The sequence below is a fragment of the Prionailurus bengalensis genome, chromosome E4 (genome assembly GCF_016509475.1).
Source record: "Prionailurus bengalensis isolate Pbe53 chromosome E4, Fcat_Pben_1.1_paternal_pri, whole genome shotgun sequence".
In the NCBI taxonomy this organism is placed as follows: Eukaryota; Metazoa; Chordata; class Mammalia; order Carnivora; family Felidae; genus Prionailurus; species Prionailurus bengalensis.
Window position 1 is genome coordinate 23417109 of NC_057360.1, and position 15550 is coordinate 23432658.

Sequence of the window (15550 nt, forward strand, 5' to 3'; positions counted from 1 at the left end):
ATTAAGAAATAGTCCTTTTATAGCATTTTGTAGAGATCATCTTGGAACAGTAAATAAAGATTATAATTCAGTATACAAACATCTTAAATATTTTTAATGTACAGAACTTCAGTGATTCAAAATATCTCCTTTTTTGTTGTTAAGAGAAAAGATACTAAAAGTAGTATATAAATGTTTCCCCTGTTGTGTTTGCTTTGCCATGACTACTACTCTGGACTTCGCCATTGTTAGCCCTTAGCTACCCCCAATTATGTGATATTTTATTATATATCAATGATATTTCTTCTGATTTTTAGATCTTAGCATTTGTTGTCAGTTCCATTTGTTTGGCACTTACTTCTGACTTTCCATTATTAGTTACCATCTCCATTTATATGTCTGTCTTATTTGCTCTGTCTGGATTTTAAGCTCCCTGAGGACAAGGATCTTTTCAGTTACTTTATGTCTTAATGTAATACCCAGCATGTAGTAGATAACTATTGGTCAGTTGATTGTAATAATTAGTAGAACTAACCAGAAAATAATTTTCACTGTTGACTCTTACTGCAAATATTTATAAAAATTATTATACTTTAGCATAATTAATGTAAATTAATTTTAAAGTTTATTCTCAATTTTAATTCTGTAGGTAGAGATATAGGTAACATGGAAAGGACAAGGGATGGTTCCCATTCTGGTTCTTGGTTCAGAACTACCTAAAGTCATTTATTCTTTCAGAATTACAAATGAAAGAGATAATTATGAATTTGAGTGGAGATAGAGAGATGCTGCTAGGCTAATAGCACATGAAACATGAGGTAAATTTTGCCTTAAGTGGCATTCTGCAAAGTGAGATAAATGGCCAACATAGCAATCTGCTCTGTGTCTCACCTATGTTTCACTCTTGTTATTTGTTTATTGGTGGTGAGTGGGTATTATCCCTGTCTTCATGCATAGGTATTCCTAGAGTGTTGATTGGATACTGTTAAGGTAATAGGCATACCCAGCAATTGATTTCTGCAGCTAAGTCGAAATACAAATTTATTTGAACTTCTCCTTACGAGTCTGAATAGTAAGTGATCTAGAAACATGATTTTTATTTGTTTTGTTGTTGTTGTTACGCTAAATCTTGGCATATGCTTGCTCTTTTGTTATTTATTTGGACTGTGGAAGACCATGAGTCTAGTCAGTTTGGTTCTGGTTCACCCAGTTTTATCACGTAGTATAATGTGGTTGTCTTTGAATTATAAAAAAAAAAAAAAACCTCCTTTGGAAAAAATTTTTTGTGTTGCTTGATAGCCCATCAGCAAGGCTGTACACTGTGTTTCAGAACTTTTAAAGCCTTTAAACAAAATTTTAATCTTTTAAATACACCCCATGCCTAATTAGTTTTTTCACTGTGGAGGGCTAATATAGTACTGGTTTTTCACAAATTCTCAATTAAACTGAATTTCTCTTATGGCTAGTCTAATATCCTATTCTTGTACTAACTGGTTTAAACTGTCCAGAGAATAAAATTGTTTTGGAAGGTATTTTCTCTATGTAATTCTTAAATGGGTACTTAATTTTGGTCTCACTGAGGAAGGACATAAATGAAAACTTACCCCATGAATATATGTATGGTAGTATATACTTCACTAGATGTTAAATTGGAAAGTCACAAAGATCATCAGATTAAATTTCAGTGTTTAGGTATTTTATTAATTCTTTCCATGATTTGATGAAAAATCTTGATTGAAAAATAATCACTTATCCAGAAGCCATTATCTCTTGACAGTTGCTAATGATAATCTTCTGATTTTATTTAGATTAATTTAAAGTTTGGTATCAGAAAACCAGAAGCTCGGACAGGAACTGAGACAGATACCTGTACAGCTTGTGCAGGTACCTTGATCCTTGAGTTTGCTGCTTTAAGTCGATTCACAGGAGCAACAATATTTGAGGTTTGCTTTTCATAGTCTTTGATTTCTTGGGTTTTGGACATAACTAACTTTATATCTTTTTTTCATTGGTCAAGTATGAGGATTATCAATTGGAGGAGTACTGTTAGTTTAGGGAACTTTTGTCTGGATTCCATCACATGGTTTTTGTCAAAACCCCAGAAGTCATTGTGAGGTAGCTGTTTGTTAAATACAACTTTGCATTTCTATAAATTTTTAGCTCTATTCTTAGAAGACTTTTAGCTATATTCTATGAATTTGATATCACAAATGTCTTATATGAAAAACTGTCTTTTTGTTTATTCTACTTCTAGATGGTCTATTGCATTTCTGAAAGCTTCACTGAAACACAGTGAACTTTTTACTCTTGTCTTGACAGAGTCATAGCTGTAAGTTTTTTACTCCAAGGTTAATGTTATTTCTTATCTAAAAGACTTAATATTCCCTAAGTAATATGTTGTGGACTAGCTGTGTCTCACACCTTTAATTTTATCTGTATGTTTAAGCATGTCACTATAGTGCAATAGTATCACAAAATACCCTCTTTTTCAAACATATGATTTAGGAAAATTTTTAAAAATTCAGCAGATGGCACACAGAACAAGCTGAAATAGGGAATACTTAAACACATTGGATCTGAGTGTAATTAAAATAAGTCAAGTGGTCTTTGTGTGTATGTGTATGTTTGGTTTAGTGTTTATTTTGTATTTTGCTGACATATTTTCCTTTCATTGAAAAGTATAGTCATTTTTGCATACTGTCTTAATTCAAACTACAAACTCTGAGATATTGATGCATGTATAGGATGGGCAAGTGAGACTTAAAGAGGATAAGATGCACAGCAAATAGGTGAATGAGTGGAATTGGAATTAGAATCCATGTCTTTCTAAATACAAAGTCCATACTCTTTCCACTAGTCGATTTTGTATTTATGAGTAAGTCTCTTGAAAATTATGATCTTTTTAACTTATGATTATACGTTAATTTATTGTAAGAGAAGCAACCTGATGCAGTTGACAGAGCATTGATCTAATATAGGGTTGGCAAACAACAGTCAGGGCCAAATCCAGCCACTGCCTGTTTTTGTGAATAAAGTTTTATTGAAACACAGCCATGCTTATTTATTTATTTTTGTCTATGACTCCATTTGTGCTACAGTGATAGAGGTGAGTAATTGTGACAGTGACTGTATAACCCGTAATGCCTAAAATATTTAGTATTTGGCCCTTATCAGAAAAAGTTTGTTGGTGTTGATCTAACAAAGAGATAAGAATTCTCATATTAGTTGTCCTGTAATTCAGGTTTAAACTTTGGATAAATCTTTGATTTCATTGGGCCTGTTTTCTTAACTGTAAGATAGGAATAAGGAAATATAATCTTTCTGAAACTTCTGGCCCTGAAGTTCTAGTGTTTAATTAAAGCCATAATCTGCTTTGTTCTAAAAAATCAGCATAAATAAGTTGAATCAAGAGTTAAGACTATTTTACACTCCTTTTAGATCTACAAAGTGGCAAATTGGTTTAACAATTTTTTTTCTTTTGTAGAAGTACTTCTCCAAAGCTAAATAGAGTCATGCTCTGAAATTAATTTTAACTCTCCTGTAATGTCCTTTGCTTTTATCTTTTATAACATTTTTTCATCCAAAGCCAAGAATTTGATCAGAAATTATTTTAATTTAGTGTCCAATGGGTAAAAATAAATGGAAAAAAATGGTATCATAAGGTTATAAATTTGGTATTGCCAAATGAATACTAGTTAATATATTTGGTCTTCAGTAACAAAGTTTTATGCTATTTAAGAAGTGGGCTCTTGAAATGCCTGTTTGTGTTTCAAAGATGACATACGAACTTTGAAATTCTCTTCTAATTCTCTAAATAAGACTATCTAAGGAGATCTTCACTTTGTATTTAAATGATAGGCATTATTTTAGCAAGTACATTTAATTATGGCAGCAATTAATATAATTTAATAATGTGTGAATGTGAACTTGCACTATCAGAGTAGATGAACATGATGGTCTCAAAGTGAGATCACTGCCACTAAACAGCATTTTTAGACCTGTTCTTTTTAACTAGACTTGATTGGCTGAAAGAAAAAAAAGCCAAGATTTTACTTGTAAGGAAGTTTAATATAATAAATCTTATCTTAGGAATTTTACTTAATTCTTAAAATATGCTGTGAGCCTTTGATTTTTGTTTCTTTGTCTCCTGTTTTCCAGAGACATATAGTTCTTCAGGTGTGCTTTTCTTTTTTTTAATTATAGGAATACGCAAGAAAAGCTCTTGATTTTCTCTGGGAAAAAAGACAGCGAAGTAGTAATTTAGTAGGCGTGACTATAAATATTCATACTGGAGATTGGGTAAGAAAAGGTATGTAAGTCGGGCTTCTTAAGCCTTCATATCCTCAGAATGGTTGGGAAATAAAGGATTTTCATTTGTTAAAATAATCTTTGGGACAGTATAAAGCATAGTTTTTCACCAGATTTTCTAGAATTTTAACTAATTTAACTTGATTTTCTTCTTTGGTGTCAAATAATAGCACACTTACTCTAGATGGGCTTACTGTTTTGTTTCATATTTTATTGGGTATAGCATTATAGATATAGGGTATAGATGAAACACTAGAACTATTCCTTTGAGAACTAGAGGATCAGAATACCTCAGCCATCTCACATTAAGTGGAAATCTGTATTTAATGTTATCACCAGCCCTTATTAAAATGAATTGGACTCGTGAGACAAGTGTTATTTGAACAAACCAAATGTAGTATTATATAAAGAATATGAATGAATCTTTATAAGACACTCCTATAAAACATAGATGAATGGAAATATACTAGAATATTCCTAAGGAGATTATCTTACTTACTATCTATTTAGTATTATAGAAGATTTTTCCAAATTTTGTCTGTAGGGTTCCTGAAACTAATCTGAATTCTGGCTTCAGAATTCTGCAGTTTCTTTTTTTAAATTTACTTGGAGCCCCACATTGGGCATGGAGCCTATTTAAAAACAAAACAAAAAAAGAAAACAGTGTAATCTGCTTGGAACTGAAGTGCAAATTCATCAGAATTAATTTTCAATCATAATTTTTGGTTTATGACACACTCATCATTGGTCCATGCATGGCCCATTTTGCTTAGTCATTTTTAAGAATGTAGTAAGGACCTACAAATGGGCCATCCATTACTTGACAACATGCACTTCTGCGTATGGTCCTTGACTCTCTACCTGTGCAATCCCACATCTCTGCCTTCTCTAACTGAAATAGTCATCATTCTTATGACTGATGATTTGCTTTTAATAAAGTTATGTTGCATCTGTATGTATTCTTAAAAAGTACATTTCTTTGTTTTAAACTTTATAAAATCTTATGTCCTGTATGCTTTTGAGACTCTTTCACTTAATATGATTTTGCTAAGATTCATGTATATTATTACATGAAGGCATATTTCATTTTATTTTGACTGCTGTCTAATATTTTATTGGATGAATGAACCACAGTCTAAGTATTTAGATAGTTTCCAGGATTTTACTGTTGTGAATAATAGTGCTGTGAATATTTTTTATGTTTCTCCTGTTGTACATGTTTAAGAGTTTTTCTTGGCTATATATGTAGGAGTGGAAGTTTTAGATCACAGGATAAATTAATGTTCAGCTTTAGGAGATAATGTCAAAATTGTTTTCAACATCGTTTTCCAAAGTCATTTCACCACTTTATACTTCCATCAGCAACATATAAGAGATCCCACGAATTAACATCCTCTCCATTGAGTATTGTCAGACTCAAAAACGATTTTGCAATAAAATGGGTATAAAATGATTTCCCATTGTGGTTTCATTTGTATTTCTTTGACCATTGATGATGTTTAACACCTCTTCGTATTTAGTGGTCATATAGGTTTCCCTTTTTTTTTTTTTTTTGATATTGATGTTTTTGTATTTTGTCCATTTTCTACTCAGTTGTGCTTTTAAAAAATATTATTGAGGGGCACCTGGGTGGCTCAGTTGGTTAAGCATCCAACTCTTGATTTTGACTCAGGTCATGATCTCGCAGTTTATGGGATTGAGCCCAGAGTTGGGTGCTGCTTTGAGAGTGTGGAGCTTGCTTGGGTTTGTCTCTCTCTCAAAATAAATAAACTTAAAAAAACCTCACTTTATAAAAAAAAATAGTGTTGATACCTATGTGATACTTATGATCTATGTGACAACTATCCTTTGAAATTTATTGACATTTTCTTTTTGGCCTGGAACATAGCCAGTTTTTGTGAACATTTTGCTTAAAAAAGTGTGTATTTTCTAATTGTTGTATGTAGATATCTATATATATCAATTTGCTTAATTTGTTCAGATCTTTGCTGATTTTGTTTGCTTGAACTCTCAAGAATTAAGAAAGGTGGATAACGTTTCTGACAAAGATAATGGACTAACATCTGCCTATAGTTCTATTGGTGCACTGGTCTATTTTATTGGGTGCATACATTTAAAATTGCTCTCTTCTTGGTTGACCCTTCCATCATTATGCAGTGATCATCTCTAATAATGCTTTTTGTCTTTTAGTCTGTTTAATCTGATAGCAGTACAGCTCCATCAGCTTTATATTGTTTAATTGCCTGATGAGTGTTTTTTCTATCCTTTTACTTTGAGTCTTTGCAGGTGCTCATGCTATAACTCTTATAAAATGTATAGGTTTGTAAAAGCCAATTTGTCTTGTCTTTTAATTGGTGATTTCAGTCCATTCACATTTACTTCTATTTTTAATATATTTGGGCTTATACTATCTTAATTGTAATTTCAATGTGTTCCACTTTAATCAGTGTGTTTTCTCTTTATCTTTTTGTTATTAAATGAAACTTATATTTACCTTCTAGTAAGACATGGACTTTAGCATGTTCTCCTGTCTCTGTCTCTGCTCGCCCCACCCCCATTTCCCATTATATTGATATTATGTAGTTGGTTCTTATTCACTCTGAATGTGTTCTTTTTTCTTTTGGTCTTAGTGCTACCCTCCTTTTCCTTTAAAGGTAACAGACCGTCAAGATATTTGCTCACTTGTACTTTGTATATTGCTCGCAACATCTGTTAGATTTGCCTCTCTTCTTATTTAAGTAATTATTCCTGCTTTCAGTAGCTTTAATAGCTACTGAGGCCTTTAATGCCTGACAGTCATTTTATTATGTTTTCGTATTTGAGTGAAGGTTTGGCTGTATATAATTTTCTGTTTAAGTTCTTTTCCTTCAAGTCTTTAAAAATACAACTCTATTGTCTTCTTACATCCTGCTAAAAAATCTGATATTATTCTGATTTTTATGCCCTTGTGTGTATGATCTACTCTTTCTTTCTCGAAGATTAAGAATATTGAATGCAAAGAGGGGTGCCTGGGTGGCTCAGTCTGTTAAGCGTCCGACTTTGGCTCAGGTCATGATCTCACAGTTCGTGGGTTGGATCCCTGTGTCGGGCTCTGTGCTGACAGCTCAAAGCCTGGAAAACTGCTTTAGATTCTGTGTCTCCCTCTCTCTCTGCCCCTCCCCCACTTGTGTTCTCTCTCTCTCTGTCTCTGTCTCTGTCTCTCAAAAATAAATAAACATTAAAAATTAAAAAACAATAAAATATTGAATGTAAAGAAAATTTTCTGAAAATTTCACTATAGTTTTAGATGTAAAATATTCTTTAGCTCTCCTTTTGGTATTCTATGGGTCCTTTCTACTTAAAAATCTTTGTTTTTTTTTTTAAGTTTATTTATTTGGGAGGGGGGCAGAGAGAGAATCCCAAGCAGGCTCCCCACTGTCAGCACAGAGTTTGACATGGGGCTCAATCCCACAACCGTGAAATCACGACCTAAGCCAAAATCAAGAGTCATACGCTTAGCCAACTGAGCCACCCAGGTGCCCCTAAAATCTTTTGTTTTTAATTGCTGAAAACTGGTCTTATTTTTTATTTTTTTCATCTTATTTTTAGACGTTCTTTTCATTTTTATTTGTCTTTTTGCAATTCCTATTATCTTAATCACTTCTATTTCTATCCTCTGTATGTCTTAGCCTTTGTATGTATATATATATACATATATATATTTGTGTATATATACATATATATGTATATATATGTATATATATTTGTATATATATATACATATATATGCATATATATTTGCATGTATATTTGTATGCATATATATATATGTATATATATGTATATTTTTCCCCCCCTGCCTTTTCTTTCTTCTGGAAGGTTGCTTCTGGTCTTCCAGTTGGCTCATGTGTTCCTCAGCTGCATCCTTTCTGCTGTATATCCCATCTATTATGTTACTTTAACTGTGTATTTTTATTCCATATGTTTCTGCCCGATTAAAGATTTTTTTCTTGTTGGGGCACCTGGCTGATTTCAGTCAATACAGCATGTGACTCTTGATCTCAGGGTTGTGAGTTCAAGCTCCAAGTTGGGTGGAGAACTTACTTAAAATTTTTTTTTTCCTTATTTTTTACTGCTAATAACTTTCCTATCTCTTTAGTATGTTTGTTAGGCTAAATTTTTTTTAAAATTTTAAAGTTTATTTATTTATTTTGAGAGAAAGAGAGCACAAGCAGGGAAGGAGCAGAGAGAAGGAGAGATAGAATCCCAAACAGGCTCCACACCATCAGTGCAGAGCCCCATGCGGGCCTTGAACTCACAAACTGTGAGATCACGACCCAAGCCAAGATAAAGAGTTGGACGCATAACTGACTGTGCCACCCAGGTGCCCCTATTTGACTAATTTTAAAATTAAATAATTAAAAAAAAAATTTTTTTTTAACGTTTATTTGTTTTTGAGACAGAGAGAGACAGAGCATGAACGGGGGAGGGGCAGAGAGAGAGGGAGACACAGAACCGGAAGCAGGCTCCAGGCTCTGAGACATCAGCCCATGGACCGCGAACTCATGGACCGCGAGATCGTGACCTGAGCTGAAGTCGGATGCTTAACCGACTGAGCCACCCAGGCGCCCCTAAAATTAAATTATTTAAAACGGGTGTTCCTGTTCTATTTCTTGTTCTGATAAGTTCTTATTCTAGTACATTCTTTTTATTTTTAGAAAGTCATGCTTCTTAAATGTTTTTGGCCTACAAGTTCATGTTCTTTGTCATCTACTCTGTGGAAAGATCAGATTCCAATCCCTGTCATCCTCAGTGATCTTAGGGATGAATTCTAAGAAATTTTTTTTAAAAACACTGATACGTAGATTCCTAGAGATTCTGATTCAATTGACGTTGAGTGTTCCCTGGGTATAGGGATTTGTAAGATTGTAATTATAATTTAGATTGTAATTCACTAGCCTCAGTTGTGGGGAAAAGTAGGGGAAAGAATGTCTAAAATTAGTCCGCCACTCTTTTGTTCAGTTCCTTATGCAGGGCTTCTATGATGCCCAGATTTTACCCTGAGGATACCTGGAACATAGACTGAGTTGTAGCAAGGATAGGAGGAGACATTGTGTCTTATGACAGTGGTGGGACAGAAGCATCTGCAAAGCTCTAGCAGTTTCCCACCTGATTGACTTTCTTAGCCATGTCTGGCCGCCTTCTGTTCCTGGCCAAGGCCACCCTCTCCCCCACCTTCCCTGCTCCTGCCGCGAGGTTTCTTACAGGTTTTTATTTTCTTTATTTGGTCCATTTTAATGATGATCTTGGGGGAAGAGGCCACTAGTCACACTAGGTGCAGCAATTAGAATTGTCACCTCTATTGGGGTGCCTGTCTGGCTTAGTAGAGCATGCAACTCTTGATCTCGGGGTTGTAGGTTCCAGCCCCATGTTGGGTGTAGAGATTACTTTAAAATCTTAAAAAGGGGGGGGGGGAAAGAATTGATACCTCGAAACAGCTGCAGTCTTGATTTCATATCTACTCTAACTCTACAGATTGATGTCTTACTGATTAAGGGTATAATTTTTTTTTAAAAAAAATTGCACAGTGGTCCTCTCTAGTATTTCCTCTTTGGAGTTCCTCACTAAGAAAATGAGCTTTGAAAAACTTCTTTTAAAGCTAGTATCTCCTGCTTTTTTTTTTTTTTTTTTTTTTTAGTTTTTTTAATGTTTCTATTCATTTTTGAGAGACAGAGACAGAGTGTGAGCAGGGATGGGGCAGAGAGAGAGAGAGAGACAGAAAATCTGAAGCAGGCTCCAGGCTCTGAGCTGTCACACAGAGCTCAACATGGGGCTTGAACTCATGAAGTGTGAGATCATGACCTGAGCCGAAGTCAGACACTTAACCTACTGAGCCACCCAGGCACCTCTCCTGCTTTTATTTTTTTAATTTTTTTTTTTTTAATTTTTTTTTTTTCAACGTTTATTTATTTTTGGGACAGAGAGAGACAGAGCATGAACGGGGGAGGGGCAGAGAGAGAGGGAGACACAGAATCGGAAACAGGCTCCAGGCTCTGAGCCATCAGCCCAGAGCCCGACGCGGGGCTCGAACTCACGGACCGCGAGATCGTGACCTGGCTGAAGTCGGACGCTTAACTGACTGCGCCACCCAGGCGCCCCTCCTGCTTTTAAATAAGGTTTATGTAACCAGTTTTGCAAAGTAAGAGTCTTTTTTTTTTTTTTTTTTGTAAACATACAAACATCAGCAAGGAATTGTCGGTTATTCAAATAGTAGGGTTAATATTTCTGTAAATGTTGAATTTTTACTGTAAACACAATTTCATGTTTAGACCAGTGTTTCATTCTTAGTGTACTAATATCCTCACTTGTACTCTGTAAAGAGTTTTTAAGACTTTTAAAATAAAGAATTGTGTTTATGTGTATTTTTTCCATAGATAGTGGAGTTGGAGCAGGGATTGATTCATATTATGAATATCTATTGAAAGCCTATGTCTTACTTGGAGATGACAGTTTTCTGGAAAGATTTAATACAGTAAGTTGATCCAATTTTAGAGCCAATTTTATTTGCCAGATTTTGATAGAAGCTCAATTATCTGAGTGGCAATCTGAGAAATAATTTGTTTTTAAACGTGTGTGTGTGTGTGTTTGTCAGTATTCCCTGATGATGTTGGGCAGGGATAGGACAAAACTATATAAATTCCAAAAATTAGTTTACAAAGTTTTTCACTGTAAACTAATTTCAATTTCATTTTCATTACAAAAGTTTTCATTTTCATCTCTTATCAGAAGTTTTTAAGATCTGCCAGTAAGTAATAAAATGGGTAGATTCGAGTTTTACCTAATCTTCTACACATGAAGAGAATTTGTTGGAATAAATTACTAGTTATTTTTTTCCTGTGGATTCCAATTCTTTGTGAAAACTTGGAAGTTTGACCTACTCCTTGATCACATCAAGCATACAGGGCTTTGGATACCTAGGAGAAACTAGTGAGTGTTCATTTCAAAAGCAGGTCTGTAAGTCTTAAGTCTAGGTCAGAATTACAGGCATAGTTTTAAGAGAGAAGGGTAAGGATTACTAAACCTGATTGGATTGCCTTTGTAATTGAAGCAAAATGAAATCAGTACAGCAAACTCATCAGCTGTATCACTGTGGGTTTTTTTGAAATTATTTATAATTTGTTTGTGCACCCATCAATTCACCCACATTACTGTGAGACAGTACAGTGTAGTGACTGAAGTATGGGAGTTGCTCTACCTGAGTTTAATCCTGGTTGTACCACTGGTTGTACCACTGGTTTGTGACTTTGGGCAAGTAACTTTACACTGTCTCTGTTCCTTATCCATAAAATGGAAATAATAGTACCATTCATGGAGATATTGGAAGGATTAAATGAGCTAGGGCATATGAAGTGTTACAGCCGTGTCTCAGCATCTAGCAGATACTCAGTAATGGTCATTAAATAATATACAAGTTAGGAAAAACCAATAAGAGACCCAATAATCAGTTATCGATTGAATACTTTAAAAAACACTATCATATATTGTTTATTAGATTACTACAAGATTTTCTTGAGGTGAACAAGAACAGATTATTTTTGTTGGCTCATTACCATTCATTGACTAACAGCTCAACTTGTTATTGTCAAAGCTGAGAAATATCTAAGGGAGGAAGATAAAAGAAGGGGAAAAAAGAGTTTTTAAGAACATAAAAGACATCCCATCAGGGATGGGATGTTCAGATCTGTTCCCCTCCGAAGATCTTATATTAACTATAGTCTTTAATATTCTGTATCAGAATTAACACAGGGGAGTATATATATTTTAGAAAGATTCCCATACAGAATAACTTAAATATTTACATAATTACTTAGTAAATTTATTTATATATAAATTCAGCTTTACTTTCTTCACAGCGTGATTTAACGAAATGCTGTTTTTAGAGTAGTACATCTTTTTTCATCTGCTTTCATGAACACGTATTGTGATCTTCTAGCATTACGATGCCATAATGAGGTACATTAGCCAGCCACCTCTTCTACTTGATGTGCATATCCACAAGCCAATGCTCAATGCTCGGACTTGGATGGATGCTTTGCTCGCCTTTTTTCCAGGTTTGCAGGTAAAAAAACCCCAAAACAAAACACTGTACTTTCTTAATATTAACGTAGAATGACTAAGTACATTTGTGACCTCTAAAATGGAATTACCAAAATGGAGTCACATTTTAAAATGTATTAATGTGCATTTTTCTATGTATATAATGACTCTAGATAAAATCAATTCCTATTTTATTAGGTAATTTTGTTGTTATTGTTGACTTCTAGGTCTTAAAGGGGGATATTAGACCTGCCATTGAAACTCATGAAATGTTGTATCAGGTGATTAAAAAACACAATTTCCTACCAGAGGTAAGCAAATAATCTTTGGAATTCTAATTTATATATACTGTAACTTGCTAATTTAATAACGTACCAAGTGTCATCTTCAGGGTTGGTTTATTCTCTTTTTCTGTTTTTTCCCGGTTAAATAGTATATCCATTTATATTTGGTTTATAAACTGTTATATATGTTTTTCCTTTTTCTCATACACCAGAAGAACTCAAGTTTAAGGTAATGCTGGACTTTTGTGTAAAAAAACCCAAAAACCCAATTTAGTATTTTTCAGCCTTTCTAATCCATGCTATTAGATATGCATTGTCTAGTTCTAACTTTCACATATATCCATCAGCTAGAGAGACTTTTTTTTACTCTTTATTTTCTAAAGCTTATTTTATGAAAATGATAGACATTGAACATACTCTTGCTGATCACATAGACTGCCTGATTTTTATATATTAGTAATATTATTTCTAGCTTGATATGGCAAGATTTTAATAGCACACATTTTGGCTTTCCAGAAATGTACCATTAAAAATTTTCAAACTCATGTGTGACCTTGTTCTGTCGCTGCTTACTCCCTACACTGTGGGATATCTGAGCATTCCTAAAGTGTTTGTTTTAGAAAGTATAGTTATATTAGCCTTCAAGTAAGTAGGACTGTGCATTGTAGAAAATTTGCATTCACTCTGAATAAACTGACATTTCAACTAAATACGTCTTACCCAGATGAAGTTTTATTTGGTTCCCACAAAGGTTTTGGTCTTGGGGGCTGGGGTGGCTCAGTTGGTTAAGCATCCCACTCTTGATTTCAGCTCAAGTCATGATCTCACGGTTTTCAGATCGAGCCCTACATCGGGCTCCACACTGAGCATGGAGCCTTCTTGGGATTCTCTTACCCTTCTTTCTCTGCCTCCCCCCTTTTAAAAATAAACTTTTAAAAAAGCTAACAAACAAAGTTTTAGTTTTATTTTAATCTTTTTTTTAACACTTTATTTTCTTTTTTGAGAGACAGAAACAGAGTGTAAGCAGGGGAGGGGCAGAGAGAGACAGGGAGACAGAATCCAAAGGCTCCAGGCTCTATGCTGTCGGCACAGAGCCTGATGCGGGGCTTGAACACACGAATGTGAGATCATGATCTGAGCCAAAGTTGGATGCTCAACTGATGGAGCCATCCAAGCTCCCCTTAATCTTTTTTTTTAACCAGTTGGCTCTGTTAGTGAATAATTTCAAGTGAGACTAGTGTAGTTTTTTTTTTTTTTTTCAACGTTTATTTATTTTTGGGACAGAGAGAGACAGAGCATGAATGGGGGAGGGGCAGAGAGAGAGGGAGACACAGAATCAGAAACAGGCTCCAGGCTCTGAGCCATCAGCCCAGAGCCTGACACGGGGCTCGAACTCACGGACCGCGAGATCGTGACCTGGCTGAAGTCGGACACTTAACCGACTGCGCCACCCAGGCGCCCCAAGAGACTAGTGTAGTTTTTAACTAATGCTCTGTCTCACTCTGCAGAGGATTTGAGGTTACAAAAGAAAGTGTATGCTAAAATGCCAACATAGAAATATAAGAACTAGGGACTTAAGAGGGGAAAATGGAGATAAGGAAAAAGAAAACACAAAGGCCCATGTAGTGGCATTATTGAGTTTCATAGTTTTCTCTAAGCTTCCTAATAGCCAGAATGATCATTTACAAAAATAATTACATTTAATTGGTAAAAATAGCACCTTACCAAAAATGAATTGGGATTTTAAGTGATGAAAATTTTCATTTTGTAGATGAAAGTTATCAGTATTTTAATTATTTTTAAATTGTTTGTGGTCTAATTCATGTGCTATTATATACTCTGGAGTCACTTGTTTATTTTTTAACTCACATTACTGTACCTATTTGTATGTTGTTTTGTCCAGGCATTTACGACAGATTTCAGGGTACATTGGGCTCAACATCCTTTAAGACCAGAATTTGCAGAAAGTACCTACTTCTTGTACAAAGTAAGCTATTTTACCTCTTTTTTTTGTTTGCTGTTTAACACCCATTTTGTGTTGGGTATCTCACTATCTTATAATAGTAATTGGGTTTTCAGACTGCTTGTTTAATGTTATAATGATTGGATATGTTACAGTTTTCATTCATCTAGTCCATAGTTACTGAAAGATGTAAGAATTGACATCTAAGTTTTTTGTCTTTTCAAAATACTTGTATAAACATTTCTATATAGAGTTTTATATTTGAGAGCTGCTTTCTAAAGCATGTCTCTTACCTTTCTTTAATCAGGCCACCTTTCTGGGCATTAAAAATTTTATCTAAGGGTTGAGATATATAGTTGGACAGCTTTCCAGTTGTGTGTTTAAGAAATTCCATAAAGCAGATCCATGGCTTATTTTCAGAGCTAAGTTCTATGTAACCTGTGTTCCAGTGCCTGATACAATGCCTAAGCACCTAGTAGGTACTCAATAAATATCTGATAAATGAGTGGGTGTATGGTAATATATAAGCTATATATATGTATACATATATTCTCCTTTTTAATAGGCTACAGGAGATCCTTACTACCTTGAAGTAGGGAAAACACTTATTGAAAATTTAAATAAATATGCTAGAGTGCCTTGCGGATTTGCTGCCATGAAGGATGTTCGTACTGGAAGTCATGAGGACAGGTAAAACAATTCCTAACATTCCCTTTCCTCAGGGTAACTTACAGCAACACAAAATAGGACTCTTAGGTAGAATTAAGATACGCTTTACAAAAGGTATTTGAAGATGCAAAACTTAGTTCGTCGTGTTTAATTTCTAAACTCTCTTGAATAGGCTGATTTAAAATTGTTTGAAAAGTTTGTATTTTTATCATAGTGCCTGGCATATAGTAGGTGCTCAAATGATTTTTACACAGATGAACAAATGATTATT

At 34.3% G+C, this 15550-nt stretch overlaps 1 protein-coding gene across 8 annotated transcripts in view; it reads left to right on the forward strand.

Annotated features, from left to right (window-relative positions):
* Nucleotides 1–15550, forward strand: part of EDEM3 (ER degradation enhancing alpha-mannosidase like protein 3) — a 70914-nt gene that overhangs the window by 30194 nt on the left and 25170 nt on the right. For all 8 annotated transcript variants that reach the window (XM_043568762.1, XM_043568765.1, XM_043568770.1 and 5 more), the window contains exons 7-13: nt 1788–1922; nt 4183–4288; nt 10701–10798; nt 12260–12385; nt 12591–12674; nt 14551–14634; nt 15176–15300. In XM_043568762.1, the coding sequence (XP_043424697.1) occupies nt 1788–1922; nt 4183–4288; nt 10701–10798; nt 12260–12385; nt 12591–12674; nt 14551–14634; nt 15176–15300 (758 nt within the window). The remainder of the gene's footprint in view (nt 1–1787; nt 1923–4182; nt 4289–10700; nt 10799–12259; nt 12386–12590; nt 12675–14550; nt 14635–15175; nt 15301–15550) is intronic.